We start from the raw sequence: 17,687 nt of genomic DNA, 5'->3' as shown, positions 1-17,687 counted from the left end.
GACCAATATCTTCTTATATGTGAACGATATCAAAACAAACAATATAAATTATAGTAATTTTATTGTTCTATTGATGTTATGTGATTAAAAATACAGTTTAAACGTGTTTTATACAGTAATAATATTAGTGCATGAAAATGTTTATCTTATGTAATTCAATTTAGTTATACATTATCTTTAACATATTTCAAAGAACAATGGTCTCGAATTAGAATTGGTTCTCAGCAAAAATATTTAATGGGGAAAACATTTTTTATTATTCAATAGGCATATATTGTAACGCAATTTGAACTGCTGCATTTGTGTTATTTGAACTTAGTAGATTTGGGTTGACTGAATAAGCACAAATTTATACATTGATATTTTATTGGACTTTTTTATAATAGTTTTTCGCTAATAAGCTGAATAATCTTTTGATCTTGAAGTTCTCATTTCTTCCGTATCACGAACGAGTGACCTTATTCAAGGAAATATTATAAATTCCATTGGTCTTCTACCTTTAAAATATTATTTTTCATTTGGTTGGTGCCGAGGTACGTATTTAATTAATGATCTAAGAAATTTAAATAAAAAAAATCTCACATACGTATTATAAAATATGCTTACTCTCCTTCATCAGAATATAATTTAGATTAAATATTATTTATTCTTCTAAAAGAATAATAAATAAAAAATAACAATACAAATTTGTACTAAAAATCATGGTGAACTTGTTAAAAAATAATATTTAGTGATCTTCATATTTTATTACATATTAATAGTTATTTTACAAAATTAAAAGCTTGGGTAAGCTGTGTCAATCAGGAGAACGTTCTCAGATTTCAGCGTCTTAGTTTGTATGGTGAAGGGGACATTGTTATAACGTAACTTGCAAGGGCGGTCAGGCCGCGCCATGAAGCAAAGCGTATACAGAGCAGTTTCCAGCTCAGGAGAAGTGCCTACGAACATGGTGATCTCAGGTGCGTCTTTGGTTTCACTCAGAATAGAATGCTGTTTAAGGATCAACCCTTTCTGTAACAGAAATATAAGTTGTTTTATGTAGATACAGGATTTTTAGTAAGATTTGGTGCATGATTGTGTTTTAGAGAACGTGCAATAAAGATTAACTTACCCCAGAAAGGTCAAGTTTATCGATGTAACCCATGTAGTTAGCTTTGCGGTCCATTTCGCGTTTAGCGAAGAACAGCCAACTATGTAGTCCTTTAAAAGATAATTAACAATTATTTTATAGCTGAAATAATTCAATTCATAAAAGTGAAAACTGAAGTAGATAAATCATATTTTGACATAATACCTTTGTAGTTACTTATCGAATAAATACCTACAAGCCTTTTAATATTATACCCTTAAAATCCATTTAAATGTAGGATTAACTATTACGTATCCATAAATCTGTACCTAATACATCATTAGATTTAAGTTCAGCCATGAAAATGTTTTCGAAAGCGCAGCTGCATTTGCACAGGCCAGTCCAGTGGCGTGCGTATTTGGTGAACCAGATCTTCTTTAATAAATCCACTTGCTCTTTGTACTCGTTCATTTGAGTCAGACCTTAAATCGTGTAAAAAATCTATATTAGGGTATGATATAATGAAACTGGTGCAACTTTAAATATAAGTTAATTTAAAAAATAGGAACTTTTATATAAATTATTGATAACTTTCTTATTTTTTAAACGTTACTTTCTAACTGTAAATAAAAAAAATATTAATAGCATTACCGAGATAATTTTAGATAAAAAAATCAAAAGGTAAATATATAGTTTCGATTTTCCGATTAAAAATGGAATAACAATCAAATCTGGCCAATGGAAATCTTTGAAACAAAGTACTTAAACGTTATTATAAGAAGTCATTATTGCTTGAACATGACTGATTGCATTAGTTGATTTGATTTAATCATAATAATAGTCATCACTCACCTTTGCTGGCGAGGAATGTCATTAGACTTCTCATCGGACCAGTGGCCAGAATTGTGTTAATGTATGTCACCTGTTCTGTTTCTTCCTGTAATAATAACATTAGGTAGGTACATAGAATGTTTTCTTTTTGAAAGGTTAATTCGTAGTATATCAATCGCCAATGGGATAAGCATATTATGAGTTTCGTACTTCAATTAATCGGTGACGTATTCCGATGTACGTAGTAAGTTTTTTAATTAAAATACAATTACAATTGTGTGTCACGTACGGTAGTATGTGTGTCTTAGAAAAATTATGACTAATATATGTAAACGTACGTGATACCTACAATAAAATTAAAATATTTAAAAATATTAATTAATTTAGATATATTTTGGTCATTATTCGACAAAGGTAAACAAATTTTCCATTGCATATATTTTTGATTTGTTTTTGTCCTAATTTATTTATGACATATATATTGTGTTTTTTTTTTCTTTAAATTGAGGATTCATCCCCATTAATCATTGGAGTAAAGCTGCGTAAAAGCAGAGAGCTCTTCATCAATATGACTGTACTTACATTAGGTGTTACGAACTCAGGTCTGATCACGTTTTTGTGATAATTGTCGAAGAGAGCAGTAAATGGTCGAATTGTCGGTCCATTCCATACATTCTCAGGAACCGACAATAAGCTGGAAACAAAAGATTCGGTTGTTATTTATTTAAAATTAGGCTAAATAGTAACAATAATTGGACTCGTGCATGATATGTTTATCTCAGCTAACCTCTTGTGACCTCTTGAGATCAAAAGTATTATTTACTAAGAATCAGTCATTAAACTAAATATTATTTAGAGTTTAATTTAATAAATAAGAATGAAACTTTGTAGGTATAATTTTGGAGTTACTATAGCTCAATGGTGTTTGACGGTGTGAAAGTCAAGGGTTCGTCTTAATCTTGACCCCTTGGGCTATTGAAATACCAGTACTAATAGGAAGTACAGGTTTTACTGGTTTTAATCGAGTGTTTGTTTTATATTTAAATAAAGTCTATTTTAGTTTTGATTTTTTAATAAATTTCACGCCAAACATTGTAGTGTAATTCAAATGTATGAACTATTACAAGTTCTTATTATTAAGATCTATTAACTTATTATCAAGATCATATTTATTGACTACTATAAATTGAATTGAATATAAATTAAAAAATATTTTAATTTATTATATTGTATTCTTTATGTTGAGAAATGATAATGATTATTAATCTGTGGCTAATTCGTTCCTTACCGAGTCGTCTAGGTAAAACCAACATTCCGAACCGGTGGTGGCGTCACCACAAAATGATATGACATACCGTTTATACTATTACGGGATAATTATCTTCTTATTATTAAAAAATATACTTCCAACTACATTCAAGGTAATAATGAAGTCTTATTACCTACTGGTAGTTGAGGGTAAAATCAAAACAATTGAGTCTTATTCTCAAAATTAATAGAAAAGGCTAATATAAAGATTAAAAAAAGGTTTAACATATGATGCAAATGATCATTTGTATTAAAAATGAAGTCTGCCGGTACGAGATTTAAAGGAACAATGAACATTATGTGATTGCCGCTATTTATAAAGACTTGATTATGCTATTTACATATTAATAGTGCTTACTTCGATTGCGCTTCGTCGTTCTTGGACATGGGACTGGTTTTGCCTTGCAAATTGACCTGAATGTAGTTGAACGCGTTGTTAACATCCGCGTTGAACATTTCTTCGCTGATACGGAGCAGGTCATCGTCAGTCGTCGAGTCTTGTACTTGACGCAACATGTCCTCATAACTCTTCTTATGAGCATAGTCAACGACTCCTCCGACAACGGTTCCGATTTGTTGCAATGTATTCGTTGCGGTGTTTCCCTGCTGACCGGTTACCGAGTTGCTGATCAAATTCGGCAGTATGCTGTTGAATATCTGACCGGCCGCTGATGCTAAATCATCAGCGCGGCAAACCGCTACACAAAGAAGGAGAGTCAGTGTCAGTTTCATCCTGGACAAATGTAACGTTTGGAGTAGTAGCGCGATCACGGCGCACTAGTGATCTCTGAGGCCAAACCGAGTAAGCGATACAACACGACCTTTGGGTGACGTCATCCTACATATACGATATACGGTATGTTATTGAGATTCAAACTGCGGATTTCCAGTTTTAAAAGCGGTGACTGTCCTGAATGCGTGATGCAAAATGCTACCTTTCTGGTACGATAAACAAATTTGACCTCCATATTTAATTTGGTGGTAGTCTAGCGTACGATATCAAATATCACGTGAGTTAGTCGTATTGAATTTCTGCGCGTAGGTTCTTATTCAGATCAGGAAACTAATAATGTACCATCTCTAGTTGCAAACTGAGCTAATTTACGTAAACATAAAAAGATACACCGAATATGTATGTACAATTTTTACTGGTTTATTTTGTTTTTAAGGATCATTGAATCTTGATGAAGCAGTCATAATATTAATAATTAGTAAATGTTTGTGCCGGCTACCCTACCATTCGCTTCGTTTCATTAGATATAGGCAGAGAACAGTACTTTAAAGATATATTCGGGTTTTGGTAGGAATGTGACGGTTTTCGAATCGCGTCGTAGTTATTCACGTAAGATCTAAAACAATAATTAGGCATTTTTATATTGTCATTGTGCTTTTTTTATAGTTCGATTGTTTTTAAGTGATGTGTATCAAAGTGGCACAATTTTCAAAAATATTATTTTCCGACTCAAAATAGAATAAACAGTGAAAATTAAAATAAAATAAACGCCTCGTTTCATAATGACATAAATCAAAAACAAAAATATATATTAATCAAATAGCCTTTCACAAAACTATGAAATCATCTTTTCACACATTAAAAAAGAAATAATATACAAATGTGTAATAATACCACCAGTTTGGAAAATAGATTCCTGTGAGAAGAACCGGCAAGGAACTCAGTGGTTACTCTTTTTCATCGTCTTAAACGAGTAAATTCATACATTCTGCTTGTTCAAATTTTACCAATACTAAAGCTAATATAATAATATAACTTAGTTGTTAATATATTTTTATAACATGAGCTAAAATATACTAATAAATAAGCAGATTACAAAATCATTAATTACTAGCTCTCAGATTACAGGTGATGATTTCAATGTTGAGTCGTTTCTACATAATGTGATAATAAAGTTTATTGTATACTGTTGTGCGCTTCAAAATCTGACTATAGAATTCTAAAAGAAAGTCGGAGAAGAATTAATAACATGTTCAGCAAACGGTTGCAAGCGAGTGCACATGTGAAATGCAACTGTTGCGTGCCCCGCAGATGCGTTGCGGGAAAATCGTATTTTACTTTATGTATTATGCATCACCCGAGCATCTTGATGTCCGAGAACAGTTACCGTTCCGTATGTGTTAATATTGATAATAGGTATATTCAAAACTTTATTTGGAATAAAAATTAACATGTTTTATATACGTCAATACTTTTGTATACATTTTTTTATATTTATTCATATAAGTATGTCGAAGTACTCCTGACCGATTTTGGACACGGCGCGGCGTGGCGGCCATTAAAAGCGAGACTCAATGCGCACAAAAAAATATAGTGCACTAATATGTGCGCAAACTCAAGTACTCTCTATTCCCTCTAATAGTCCGATGGGAAGGCAATCATATGATAGGAAGGCGCTGGACCAACTGCTTTCCAACTCTAACCAGTAACCACACCACCAAATTTTATTGATTCAACTCTTGAGTTGATGATCAGATGGAAATTATTTGAACCCAGCAGCTATAATATATAATGTCATTAGTACATAACTAATAAAAAGTAGTATTTACTATTTGTAAATGAATAGATTGAAACAAAAAATATATAATTAAGCCTAAGTAACTAAACAAAGTCACGAACGCAGATCTGTAGAGTTTTACCTTTGGAAAGAGTTCAAGCGCAGGACCTTTGTACGTGCTTACCGAACGGTACAGAAGTGTACACGCTGCCTGGCCAATACCTTACATTGGGTGTAACTAAGATGCTATATTCAGGCACAGGAGACATAATATCTTAACTCTGCTCACTCACTTTTCAAGCCAGAATACAATAATATTGGAGGTATCTGATGAGTGGGTGGTAGTCCAGACAGGTAGGCACATAGCCCTACGACTTTGTAAAAACCAAACAGCTATTAAACAAATAAAGTAGCTCAAATGAAGCATTATTAGTTGTGGTTCTCATTATTATGGTTACTCGTATATGCGACGACATACATGCGTTTAATTCTCAGCCACCACACGTGCTATTTATATCCCCACTTGTAGCATCATAGAAACTTCCGATTTTAAAGCGTAGTCATGTCAAGGTGCGAATGAGATCATTGTTATCCGGAATACACATTAACACATACAATACATACTCTCAAAGCATTTTAATATGAAATATATAACGACACGATTTTTTAATAATAAATTTATAATACTCGTTACTAGTATGATTAAAACTTGACCATTAGTCTTGTTTCGGTATAACCTCATCCATTATTTTGAGTCTTGAACTGTATCTAGAATTGAATAATTACAGAATATTTTGTCTTCTACTTTCGAATGTTAAATTCCTATTGCCAGAAAGAGAGAAATCGATGGAAATCATTTTTTACAAATTATATATATATATATGTATATATATATATATGTGTGTGTATATTTTGTAGCTTTTTGTGTTATTTTATGACATTTACGGTGTATTTTAACGTAAAGAAATATTTTTAACATAACTACATAGAACTGATTATGGGAAACGCAAAAATGTTCAAATCTCATTCAAATTAAAACATTTTATATTCAACCTCTATAGTGTATATCAAGAAACATGCTATCGTGAGGTCACGTTAGCAAAGGTCAATGAAAAGGCAACAGGCAATTCAGCTTGAACAGTGTTTCGAGAACGCTAAGTCGACATCTACAAATATTCACTGCCACGACGAAAATAATCCTCCGTTTTGTATCATTTAGCTTTTCTGGTTACTGTGAAGTGTTTCAAAGTGCTTAAACATGAGGATCTACGCATTCGTTTTGTTATTTTGCTTGTATTCAGTCGAATGTAAGTTATATTTATTTATTTCCTTTGCTTACTAAAGTTTAAATTAATATTATTAATACATATGAATATTTTGATGTAATGTTTTTATATCAGTAAAACAAACCAATAAATAATTTTTAAATCACTCATAATATGATGTAAAAGATAAATATTTTAATTTTTTTTCGATCTACAACTTCAACAAAAATGCTAGAAGATATGTTCGTAAAGGACACGTACAGCAACTGGTTTCTTTGGGCGTTTAATACATATACATATTTCCAACTATTATACTGACAAATGAGTGGAGTCGAGAGTGTGAATTTTTGAGAGACTTTTTCCAAATTAAAACAAAATAATTATACACTAAAAACTTTTTATTGTTTCGCTATTTTTGCTATTCCTAAAAAACGCGCCTTGTTACACCCTTTGTAATCCAGAGTGTAGATACTCTTTTTATTATAATGACATTATGCAATGTACATATATAATATACAGATTTGAATCTTTTGCAATAAATTGCTGAATTATTTTTCATAAAAATATATTTCATAACAACAATTAAACTTAAGTTTGATTCTTTACAGGTCGCAAAGCTATTGTGCCGATAAACAAAAATGCTAATATTGATTTTATTAACATGGAGGCAGGAGGAGTGAGACCTCCAAATAATATTCGTCCAGGTACGGCACAGGCTCCGACTCAAGCACCGGTTCCAACGACAGCTAAGCCAGCCACACCAACACCAGCTCCTCAACCTAAGAATCCTCCACCTACAGTGGCTCCTGTTGCTCCTGCTAAGCCAGTACCAACTCAAGCTCCTACTCTAATAACTCCAAAACCCGTTAATCCTACCCCTGCCGCTAAACCTATCACCACCCCTGGTCCTGGAAGTGTTAAGCAACTAATTACATTTTATGACAGTCAAGGAAAGGCTAGCCCAATTCGCCCTTACTCGTATAGCCAGGCTGTTAAACAGGGCTAAATAAATTAATAAAATATATAATAAATATTTTGTCACTTTTATTTGTAGTTTTATTGAATCGACTGCTTCAGTGCGTTAGTAATAAAGCATATGCGTTGTTACGGCTTGTCTCTTAGGAGTCAACGACCGCTATATCAGCCGGATACATCTCGTGACAGAAAAGGCACATTAAGGCGTAAACAATTGCCGCAAAGCCTACTATTGTAACAGAGAAAGTGACGACGAACAGAGCATGGGGTGCGACTGTAAACTAATTTATTGACAGTAATATAAGGATATACCTATTATTGTAAAACGATATAAAATTGCGTAAACCAGTGAAAGGCAAATATTACGTTTGGAAAATATAACTTTCGAAATTCCACATAGATTTATTCAGTCTAATTTTCGTATGAAAGTGAAATTCAGTGTTAAATTATTAGCCCGTGTTAGTCTGACTCGCGGATAACGTATCATTCTACGCTATAAATTACAACAAAATTTACAAATGATAATTTCCTAAATTATTATATTATTATAATATATTCATGATACTTTAACTGCATCTTGCGGGACCAAATTTTCTATCGATCTGCTATATTTATAGCAAGATTCAGATAAGCCTTTTTATAAATACGATCATATATTTTTTTATAATAAGTATTAAAAAACAGATAATTACATCATAATTTAATTTTACATGTTTACTTATTACTCTTAACAATTATTCCCATGTTTTAAGAGATTAGCATTCAAATAAACAATAGATAAGGATGAGATATTTCTATTGAAATGGTACTTCAATCTTAATGAATATAATAAGCCTACAAATTAATAATTTTATGCTTTAGATTAATTTTTAAACACCTAAAATTTTTATGTGACCTAAAAGTCGAATGGATTTTGTTTTTGCTGTACAAAATGTTTTTGCAACGTTTCAACAGATTAAAAACTGCTATTATTATTGGTACGTCATCCTTGTACAACCTTGACAACTGGTATCCGGGTAAAAGAGGGCGGATGGCATGCCTAGTTAAGTAAAATGTGCTACTTTCACTCTCCGCTCTGAGTCACAGCTGTTGCGTCGTCAGGACCTTCTACGTTCTCAATCCACAACATTAGTATTATGCAACACGTCCGCATTCAAAATGAAATAATAACAATGATTCATTACAATGATTGTCTGTTTATAAATTATAATGAAAATTATTGATCCGTAAAGTATTCTACGTGATGTATTGTATTGTTTTTGTTTTGTATTTTCTTATTGAAAGCAGATACCGATTAAACAGACAAGCAAATTATCAATCAAATAAAAAAGCAAACTATCCGATGTTAAGTGGTTATCTTGGCTCATAGCCCATATTGTTGTACTTATAAACCAATTGGTTTATAGTCCGAATGGTCGAGTTTACTCCAAGTAACAAGATAAGGGATTAAAATAACAAGAGCAAGGAATGTAGAATATATTGGTCTCCGCGAAATTGATTAAAACAGAGTTCATTATGCACTACCTATTATTTTCTTGGTCTCCGGAAGGAAAATTTACTATATCTAATTTACTATGTTAGAATAAGTACAACGTTACATTTAGTATACATGTGACATATATAATAATCATTTGCAAAATAGTCAAAAGTAAAAAAATCTGTAGAGATGGATTAAAAAAACAACAGCTTGCACACTAATGCACCCCCAATACCAGAGCCTAAGTTAGGTATTAGTTACCTTTTGTTATTGAAGCTGAAAAAGAAGAAAAAGTTGAAGCGTTAAACACTAGATATCCTTATTAATGACTCTTCTTTAAAGGTGACTGTGAACTTGATTTGACATGATATTAAGGTTAATGACTTTCTATTTCATTTTTAAACATGTAATACTACTGGTACCTTCAGGGCCGGAAGCCGGAAGGCATTTAGATTGTTAGATTCATCAACTCTTCTTTTCACAGGCATTTATGTAACATTTATATTAAACTATTCTTAATATTTCTTGTTTTTTTTAGTTATTTAATATTTGTATGAAATAGTTATCGTCGAGATTTCGATTTGTTTGCTCCACGAATGTTTTCGAATATCATTCACGACAACAACTCACGAGTCTCAAATCCACATCAAAATAAATAGTGACAATTTTAATTATGGATATAAAAAACCAAAAGCTTAGAATATTATCGTTGAAGCCGTATTCGCAATTTGAGGTCCTTGCATTTCTTATTTTTTCCCTCATAATCCAGTGATCACGACCAGAGAGAGATCGCGTAGGATGGTGTTTTACGTGTGTGTCATATTGCAAAACTCTCTTGGCAGAGTATAGTTATCAAACAAAGTATTTATACTCTTTAAACATATTTAAATCATAAAAGCATCCGGCATAGAACCTACTTATAGCGTACATAATGTCAATGTATAGTTTTTTCATAAATAATAAAGTGATCAGTGTTGGATAAAAGCCCCGGTGCGGGGATCATCGGGAAAAATCCAAAAATTTATATACGTATGTGGATTAAAATTATTTCAGCCCTTAATTGGGTAATATGTTATAAAAGTTGATTCTTAATGTTTTGCTTCTGGGGCAAATTGCACCAAGCCTCCTTATCATACCGTAACTACGAAACTGGAGATGCCATAAATATATAATTGTTATGCTTGTTTACTAATTGTCCATATTCCTAACAAACAAAAGAACTTCAGGTATTTGATTTGCGAATCTTCGTCAATCCAACAAGACAGCTAAGAAGCTAAAGATAGAGGTTCGACTAATTAATATCAGACAAACAACGCCGTGGGAAAAAAATAGCTTATCGCGAAACAATAGACGTTCTGCCTTCCAACTAATCTGCACACAATAACAAGATATCGTTTTGTGACTACATTCATTTTTCACTTCACTTCACTTGGCGAAAGTGGTTTTACATTTTGTAGTCATGTGAAAATTTATTTTAAAATCTTGGCAAACGGCCACAATATTTAAATGTGCATTAAAAACTTTGAATGTTTTATTAAAAAGAAAATTAACATTTTCAATGGTATTAGTAACAGGTTCTTTTGTATTTATTTAACATTAATATAAATTTATATTTAATGGCGTCTAGTTTAGTGTGAGTAGAATGATTTATCTTTAAACGCAATATATGTATCATAATCACAAGAAGTTTTTAGTTACATGTTATGTTACGATGTTTTAAAAGTTTCCGCTTTGAAGACTCAAATAAGAATGAAACTATGAAGCAGTATGAAATATTTAAATAAAATTAGAAATTCGAAATTCAAATTAAACGTTATTCATAAAACTAAGAATTTGTTGAGTTTACTTCACATCCGTTTAGAATTGTTACTTTCCTAATATCTCTACGGGCTTATTATAAAATATTTTAGATCCGTCCTCATTCCACTGCATGCGCGTCACTGCGGCTATTAACTACATTGAATAACCGACGCCTGTTTCATTTTAATGGTTCCTTTACGTATGAGACTTACACAATACATAATTTCGGACCATGGGTCAATGGCATGCTATTACGCCAGCCACGTACGTAGGGCGTAATATTTTCAATTTTTATTTAGACTGATTGTTTAATTGTATTCAATATTTTCATATCAATTTAAGATAGATTTTTAATTATGTAATTATAAAAAAATATTATAATCTAAAAAATATTAAAAAATATATATTTTTTATATTTCATTAATTTTCTGTCAATCCTTAGACTACAAGTACCTGTGTTTAGACACTCAAAGCACTTTTGTACAAACTCCTAACACATAAAATTTTCGAGTGTCATAATAGATTATCAAAAGTAGCGCTTCCTTAAAATGTTATTCTTCGTATTGTTTTCTTCTATTAACATACAATTGTGTGCTAATACTTAACCATAAGCTTCTTATTCATATTGTCACTATACTACAAGTTGAGTTTGGTGAGTAACTTAACCCAATTTCATTGTGACATACAATTGTTATGCAAAGCGGATCTGAAGAACTGCGGTGCTCGTTGCGTTGCGATACAATAAGTTAAAATATTTAGTTTTTGTGTGTTACTTTTGAAAGGTATTTGTTCAATTGCTTCGAAAGTATTTTGTAGGTATCTGAGTTTAAATGAAACTATGTTGAATAAAGTTTCAAACTCTCCTATTATATAAAGCTAAAGAGTGTATTTGGTTATTTGTTTGAATGCTAATTTCAAGACCTGTCCCACCTATAAAAAACTATTTGTGATAGTTACCAGACGATAGTGACTAGACGCTATTACTAAGATGTATATGCCAAACTATATTCAAATGTATAAAAATATTATCATAAGCATTTCATTAATAATTTCTTGTCTGCAACTATTTTCACATAGATGTTATTTTTTAAATAATGTAGTTTAACCGGCTACCTTGACTAGACTTTGTTCTGGGATTACCCGGTTTTTAAGATACCATATCATTACATAGTATAAAACAAAGTCGCTTGCCGCTGTTTGCCCCTGTATATGCTTAGATCTTTAAAATTAAACAACGGATTTTGATGCGGTTATTTTAATAAATAGATTGATTCAAGACGTGTGTTTATATGTATAATACACGCACAATATAGTAGAAAAACACTGACAATTTTAAAGATTTCTAAAGTGATGTCGTAAATAAACATTTCTTTTGCGCTTACGTACATTTCAAACGCTGGCTGAACCAGATCAAAAGATCTGTCATGCCAGCATTTGATCTTAATGTTCTACAGAATAGTACACCATTAAACGTTTTTCAAAAAAGTCCGCGATGTTATATGTCTATTTCTTAGGGATAACGCACAACAATCATTTTTTATCCTTTACTTTTTACGAGAAATAATGGCTTATTTTCCAAGCGATTTTAAGCTATACAGCATTAATCCTTATAGAATTAAGTACCTTAAATACATTGTGCATTTCATATAGATCAATATGGCCCTTTACAATATGTAATTTAAATAAATATCTTCAAAGATATTACAGATTTAAAACACAGGGACATTGTCGGCGGTTTGTATTGTCTAATGACTTAAAAACTGAACGTTGTAAGAACGTGTAGTATCAGCAGAAGAAAGCTAGTATTAATACAGATTAAAAACGCAGAGACATAGTGGTTTGGATTGTCTAATGACAAAAAGCTATAAACTTTGTATATAATTACATTCTGTAGTATATTTAGTATCAGTATTGCACCCGTGCGAAGCCGGGGCGGGTCTCTAGTTAATAGTATTTTAAAAAATAGGTATTTTATTATTAATCTTTTTGTAGCATATACATTATATAGTCTAAGAAATTCACGACACTATAATAGTGTTTGAAACTTGTTTAACTGTTATTGAAAGTTAACAAGAACTAATTTTTTCTTTATTGCGCTTTTCTATTTACTAAATATTTGGATCTTAACTATTGAGCTAGAGCATTAAAAAAAAGCGGGTAGAATAATAATTAATAAAATACAATAAATTATTTTTCTTAAACAGGACTCTGTTCTTTACTTTTAATAAATATACTCGTAACTAGTTATTAAGAATCGACGTATTTAACTTATTTTCAAATAGAACTAAGTTTAAAATATAATGCAAACTTCAGTTATGGCACATTATCTTAAATACCTAGTAATATGCGCGGTAGATATTATAGAGCATAAGTTTGTGCGCCAACACACGTGTACTCTATTACTGCAATTATATGACAGAGAGGCGCTGGACCAACTGCTTTCCAACTCGAACAAAAATTGGTGATGACTTTTAATATATCAAGTCGAGTGAGACCACTTATTCCCTCACTCTAATAATCCCTTGGTACGGCAATCATAAGATAGGAGAGACGTCAGGCGCTAGACCAACTGCTTTCCAACTAACCACACCACCAATTTAATTGGACCAAATCGTAAGACCACTATTTAAACCCAGTACCTCGAGCTCTGCAGGTATGATATTATATTTCATTAGTGTTTCACTGCTAGAATAATTATTAGTTACTATTAAGTAAATCATCTAATAAAAACAAAAAAATATATTAAAAAATTAGAAATTAAATTAAACAAAATCACGAACACAAATCTATAGAGTTTTATAATTAAAAATAATAAAAAGCAAGGAGGCTCTACATCATCATCTACTAAAAAAATACATATATGTATGTATGAGTCTAGGTTGATACTTATATATGAATATGTCTCGCATATATTATACTTTAGATTGTTTGTATTTATAAGTCTAATAGTCGTTCAAAATTACAATTTCGCCTTTGATTTCACTTTTACTGCCACGGATTGTGGTGCTTGTACTAAATTATAACTTGTGGTTGGACAAGTTTTCGTATTAGCTAAAGGGCAAGTATTAAATTAAACGTAACAGTGAAAACGCAATTTATAATGAACGTAAAATAACAGTGAATAAAAGTTAAAAATAAAATAATTTTTAAGTTTTATCAAGTGCTAGTGTTTATTATTGAAAATAATTTACTTATAATTGAGAAGTTCACCTATACCTAATTTAATTTAATTTAAATCCTTCTAGACGTTTGGGCGTTATGATGTTAGAAAATTTTGAAACTGTACGTTTAATGTTCGTATAATATATTTATATATCGAATTTAATTATGTAATACCTTATTATGTAATTATATTATATTTCGAAAATGTTAACCGATTTTATTACTAAAATATTAAAATTAAATTAAATTTAAAAATATTTAGTAATAAAAATAAGTAATGGATTTCGAGTATCAACAATGGACCAACCAATTCTACAAGAATTTACCTACGTTTACTTATTTCTAATTTAACCGATTACTCCTATTTTAATTTGCATATTAAGAAAGAAAATTACAAAAGAAAAATTATAATAATTTGAATTTCTACGCGCCAACACACATGCTCTCGTAATCGCCCGCTGCGCCCGCACAGAAATATGAAATTTACGGAAAGAGTGAAATCGAATAAATTGCCCATTGTAAGGTGCACGAATTTGGCAAGCATTACTTTCTGTTTTAATCTCGACATGCGCAGTGGCAGCATGATACGAGATTACGCCGCTGCGCCCGCGCCGTCGCTGTGATTAGTGACGGTGTTGCTTTTACATTTCTCTTTATAGACATATGTAACTGTTAGATATGTTCGATGACTATGGAATTTCTCAATTAAAACGAAATTGTAACTTCATTTGAATATATTAAACAGCGCCTTTGTCTCATCAACTTCACTCGCGTTGAAATCTTTATAAGGCGGCGTTGATTCGTTAAAAATTTAATGATATCGTACATAATATATAACATTCACTAAACATAAGAAATTAAGTCTACGAAATATATATTTTAAAATTCCAGGTAAAAATATATTTTTTTCAAAGTTTAAGAATATATCTTTTCAAACAGCAGATTAGTTAATTGGTTATATATAAAGAGTATATAAATATATATGAATATATAAAAATGTCTATAAAAGTGCTTAATGATATTTCGCGTCATGCAATGAATAGCTTTACAATATTATAAGACTAACCAAGCTATCGGAAGAACTTTCAGGACTGTCCAGAACTGTATCTCGATATTAAATATCCAGGCAACATTATTATCATCGGATATCTGTAGCAAAGTGGATTTAAAATGATTACGTAACATTAAAGTTTCAAATCATACGTTAGCTGCCGATATTATGATTTAATCCATGGTGACTTTCTAGTTTTAATTCAGTCGGTTTAGACTCACTTACCACTTACTTCAAATATTTTCACAATAATTTGCTTTCAATTCGCATTAAAAATCAAGATGTTATTTGATACAAGTGTATTAGTTACTTTTACGCCTCAAGCTCAATGTGACTAAGTGAATCATAAAACGGGCTTATATTATCTAGATGCTAGACTAAAAAAGTAAAAATTCGAGTACGATATATGTATACTCGATAAAACGAATACATTTATAAAAGTAGCCTCTCTGTTGTAGGTGTAGGTGATGACTTGGTGGTACCAAGTACTATATGTATTTAGGTCTAGTTATTTTTAGTTATATTGGAATTTAATATACATCTGGTATGCTAAGTTTTAACTAATTTCACGTTAATATTAGACCAACATTGGGCCATATCATATCATTATATGATATGATATGGCCCATGTTACTCATGCTCGGCGGAGAAGAAAAATATCGTGAGGAAACCTGCATGTGTGTAATTTCAACGAAATTCCGATGGAATATGCTCCAAACCCTTTTCCTCAAAGGGAGAGGAGGCCTTAGCCCAGCAGAGTGAAATTTACAGGCTGCTAATGTTAATGTTATGTTATTGGTCATTTAGGACCTGACCTTATGTTAATACAATTGACATTGATTGGTAAACGCGGCAACCGATGAGTTTCTGCCCGGGTAGAGGGAAAAGGTCCGAGTCCCGTACCTGGACTGGATTAATCCAGCCAGGAGGAACATGACAGCTGTTACTTATGTCAGGTATTGAAAAATTTAGAATGAATAGCATTTGTAAAGACCTAATTATAAAGAAACATAAGAAATTTAAATATAGTTTTGTTGCACTATTGATTTGAAACGAAACGAAACGAAAAAAAACATTTGTTCAATATGACACTATAAACTAAAGTAGCATACAGATGAGTTTAAAATGCATAAATAAAAAATAAAAAAAATCATTCGACGATAAGATCCTCAAAGACAGAATGGTGTGAAATTTTAACCATTTTGTACTCATTTGTACCCATTTTATTGCAAAACCTAATCGTAAATTAAAAGTACCAAGTAATCAAATTTTTTTACCTGATCATAGTTTCACAAATTCTTATATAGAACCTGATGAGATTTTTGGTGATAAATGAGTACTATATAATGAGCCAGTTTGGGTTATACCCTTTATCAGATATACGCTAAACAGCAATGTTTAGTCTTATTGTATTCTGGTTTGAAGGGTGAGGCTGTGTAATAGGCACATGGAACCTATTGGACTATTACCTCAGCTCCCAAGATTGTTGGCGTATTGGTAGGGAGTGGTTTATATTTTTTACAGCGACAATGTCTATGTGTGGTGGTTATATAGTGTTATGGTGAAATAGTTTTTTCTAAAAGGTATTGAATTTGACATCTCTTTTAATTTTCTCTGGGGACCGGTTCCCGCGATTTATCCCAGTAGGGTATTCTACTATGTTTGAAAAAGTACTTCAAAATAAAAAGCCACAAAAATTATATTTTGGTAAAATAAACACGTTTTCTTGTAATAAAATAAAATAAAATTTTAAACCTTATTTGTTCCCGCAAAAACGCTGTCAGTCATTTTGGCGACGTCACATTGATAAAAACAACAGTCGATATGTACGACTGGCACTCATTCAACGTTAACAGCTATAAATATTTGGTATTTTTGAGAAAATAATGAATTACATTCGTTATCGTTGATATGTATTCTACAAATACTAGCATTAAAACTTCAGAAAAGTTGCTTATCAAATTCCCAGATGATATTGAAATTACAGTTTTTGCCTATTTGACGCCATACCTTGGCGGCTCGTGTTTTAGGTCATGTGATATACAGACTAAAAATAATGAATTTTAATTTTAATATAATAAAATAATAATGCGCTTTTATGACTGCAAATCAAAATATTTAAGTATATTTCTACATATATCTTAACTTTAATCAAATTTCATAATTTAGTTTTCACTAATGAAAACACCTACACTATAACACTATTATATCCGGATTGCATAAAAAACAGGGAAAAAAT

General features: G+C 31.3%; 2 protein-coding genes across 2 annotated transcripts; one reads left to right on the top strand and one right to left on the bottom strand.

Moving 5' to 3' along the window:
• Nucleotides 1-348: 348 nt before the first annotated feature.
• LOC125066317 (endoribonuclease CG2145-like) lies at nt 349-4,014 on the bottom strand. Its single transcript, XM_047674362.1, has 6 exons — nt 3,567-4,014; nt 2,483-2,594; nt 1,922-2,006; nt 1,399-1,551; nt 1,112-1,200; nt 349-1,011 (listed from the first exon to the last, which is right to left on the bottom strand). The coding sequence occupies exons 1-6, from the start codon at nt 3,938-3,940 to the stop codon at nt 775-777; spliced, it is 1,050 nt and encodes a 349-aa protein (XP_047530318.1). The 5' UTR covers nt 3,941-4,014; the 3' UTR covers nt 349-774.
• Nucleotides 4,015-6,844: 2,830 nt separating this feature from the next.
• LOC125064864 (alpha carbonic anhydrase 8-like) lies at nt 6,845-8,030 on the top strand. The gene is made up of 2 exons (XM_047672158.1): nt 6,845-7,025; nt 7,592-8,030. Exons 1-2 carry the CDS (start codon nt 6,977-6,979, stop codon nt 7,987-7,989), a joined length of 447 nt encoding a protein of 148 aa, XP_047528114.1. The 5' UTR covers nt 6,845-6,976; the 3' UTR covers nt 7,990-8,030.
• Nucleotides 8,031-17,687: the final 9,657 nt, after the last annotated feature.

This window comes from Vanessa atalanta, chromosome 1 (assembly GCF_905147765.1).
Source record: "Vanessa atalanta chromosome 1, ilVanAtal1.2, whole genome shotgun sequence".
In the NCBI taxonomy this organism is placed as follows: domain Eukaryota; kingdom Metazoa; phylum Arthropoda; class Insecta; order Lepidoptera; family Nymphalidae; genus Vanessa; species Vanessa atalanta.
This window is presented reverse-complemented; position numbering and strand designations above follow the sequence as displayed.

What these genes read in the sequence shown, in the direction of transcription:
- LOC125066317 (XM_047674362.1), bottom strand. Translation starts at nt 3,940, where the DNA reads ATGAAACTGACACTGACTCTCCTTCTTTGTGTAGCGGTTTGCCGCGCT. An exon ending in CTGAGTTCGTAACACCTAAT is followed by an intron (nt 2,007 to 2,482) that starts GTAAGTACAGTC and finishes TTATTATTACAG; the next exon opens with GAAGAAACAGAACAGGTGAC. An exon ending in TAAATCTAATGATGTATTAG is followed by an intron (nt 1,201 to 1,398) that starts GTACAGATTTAT and finishes TATCTTTTAAAG; the next exon opens with GACTACATAGTTGGCTGTTC.
- LOC125064864 (XM_047672158.1), top strand. Translation starts at nt 6,977, where the DNA reads ATGAGGATCTACGCATTCGTTTTGTTATTTTGCTTGTATTCAGTCGAA. An exon ending in TTGCTTGTATTCAGTCGAAT is followed by an intron (nt 7,026 to 7,591) that starts GTAAGTTATATT and finishes GATTCTTTACAG; the next exon opens with GTCGCAAAGCTATTGTGCCG.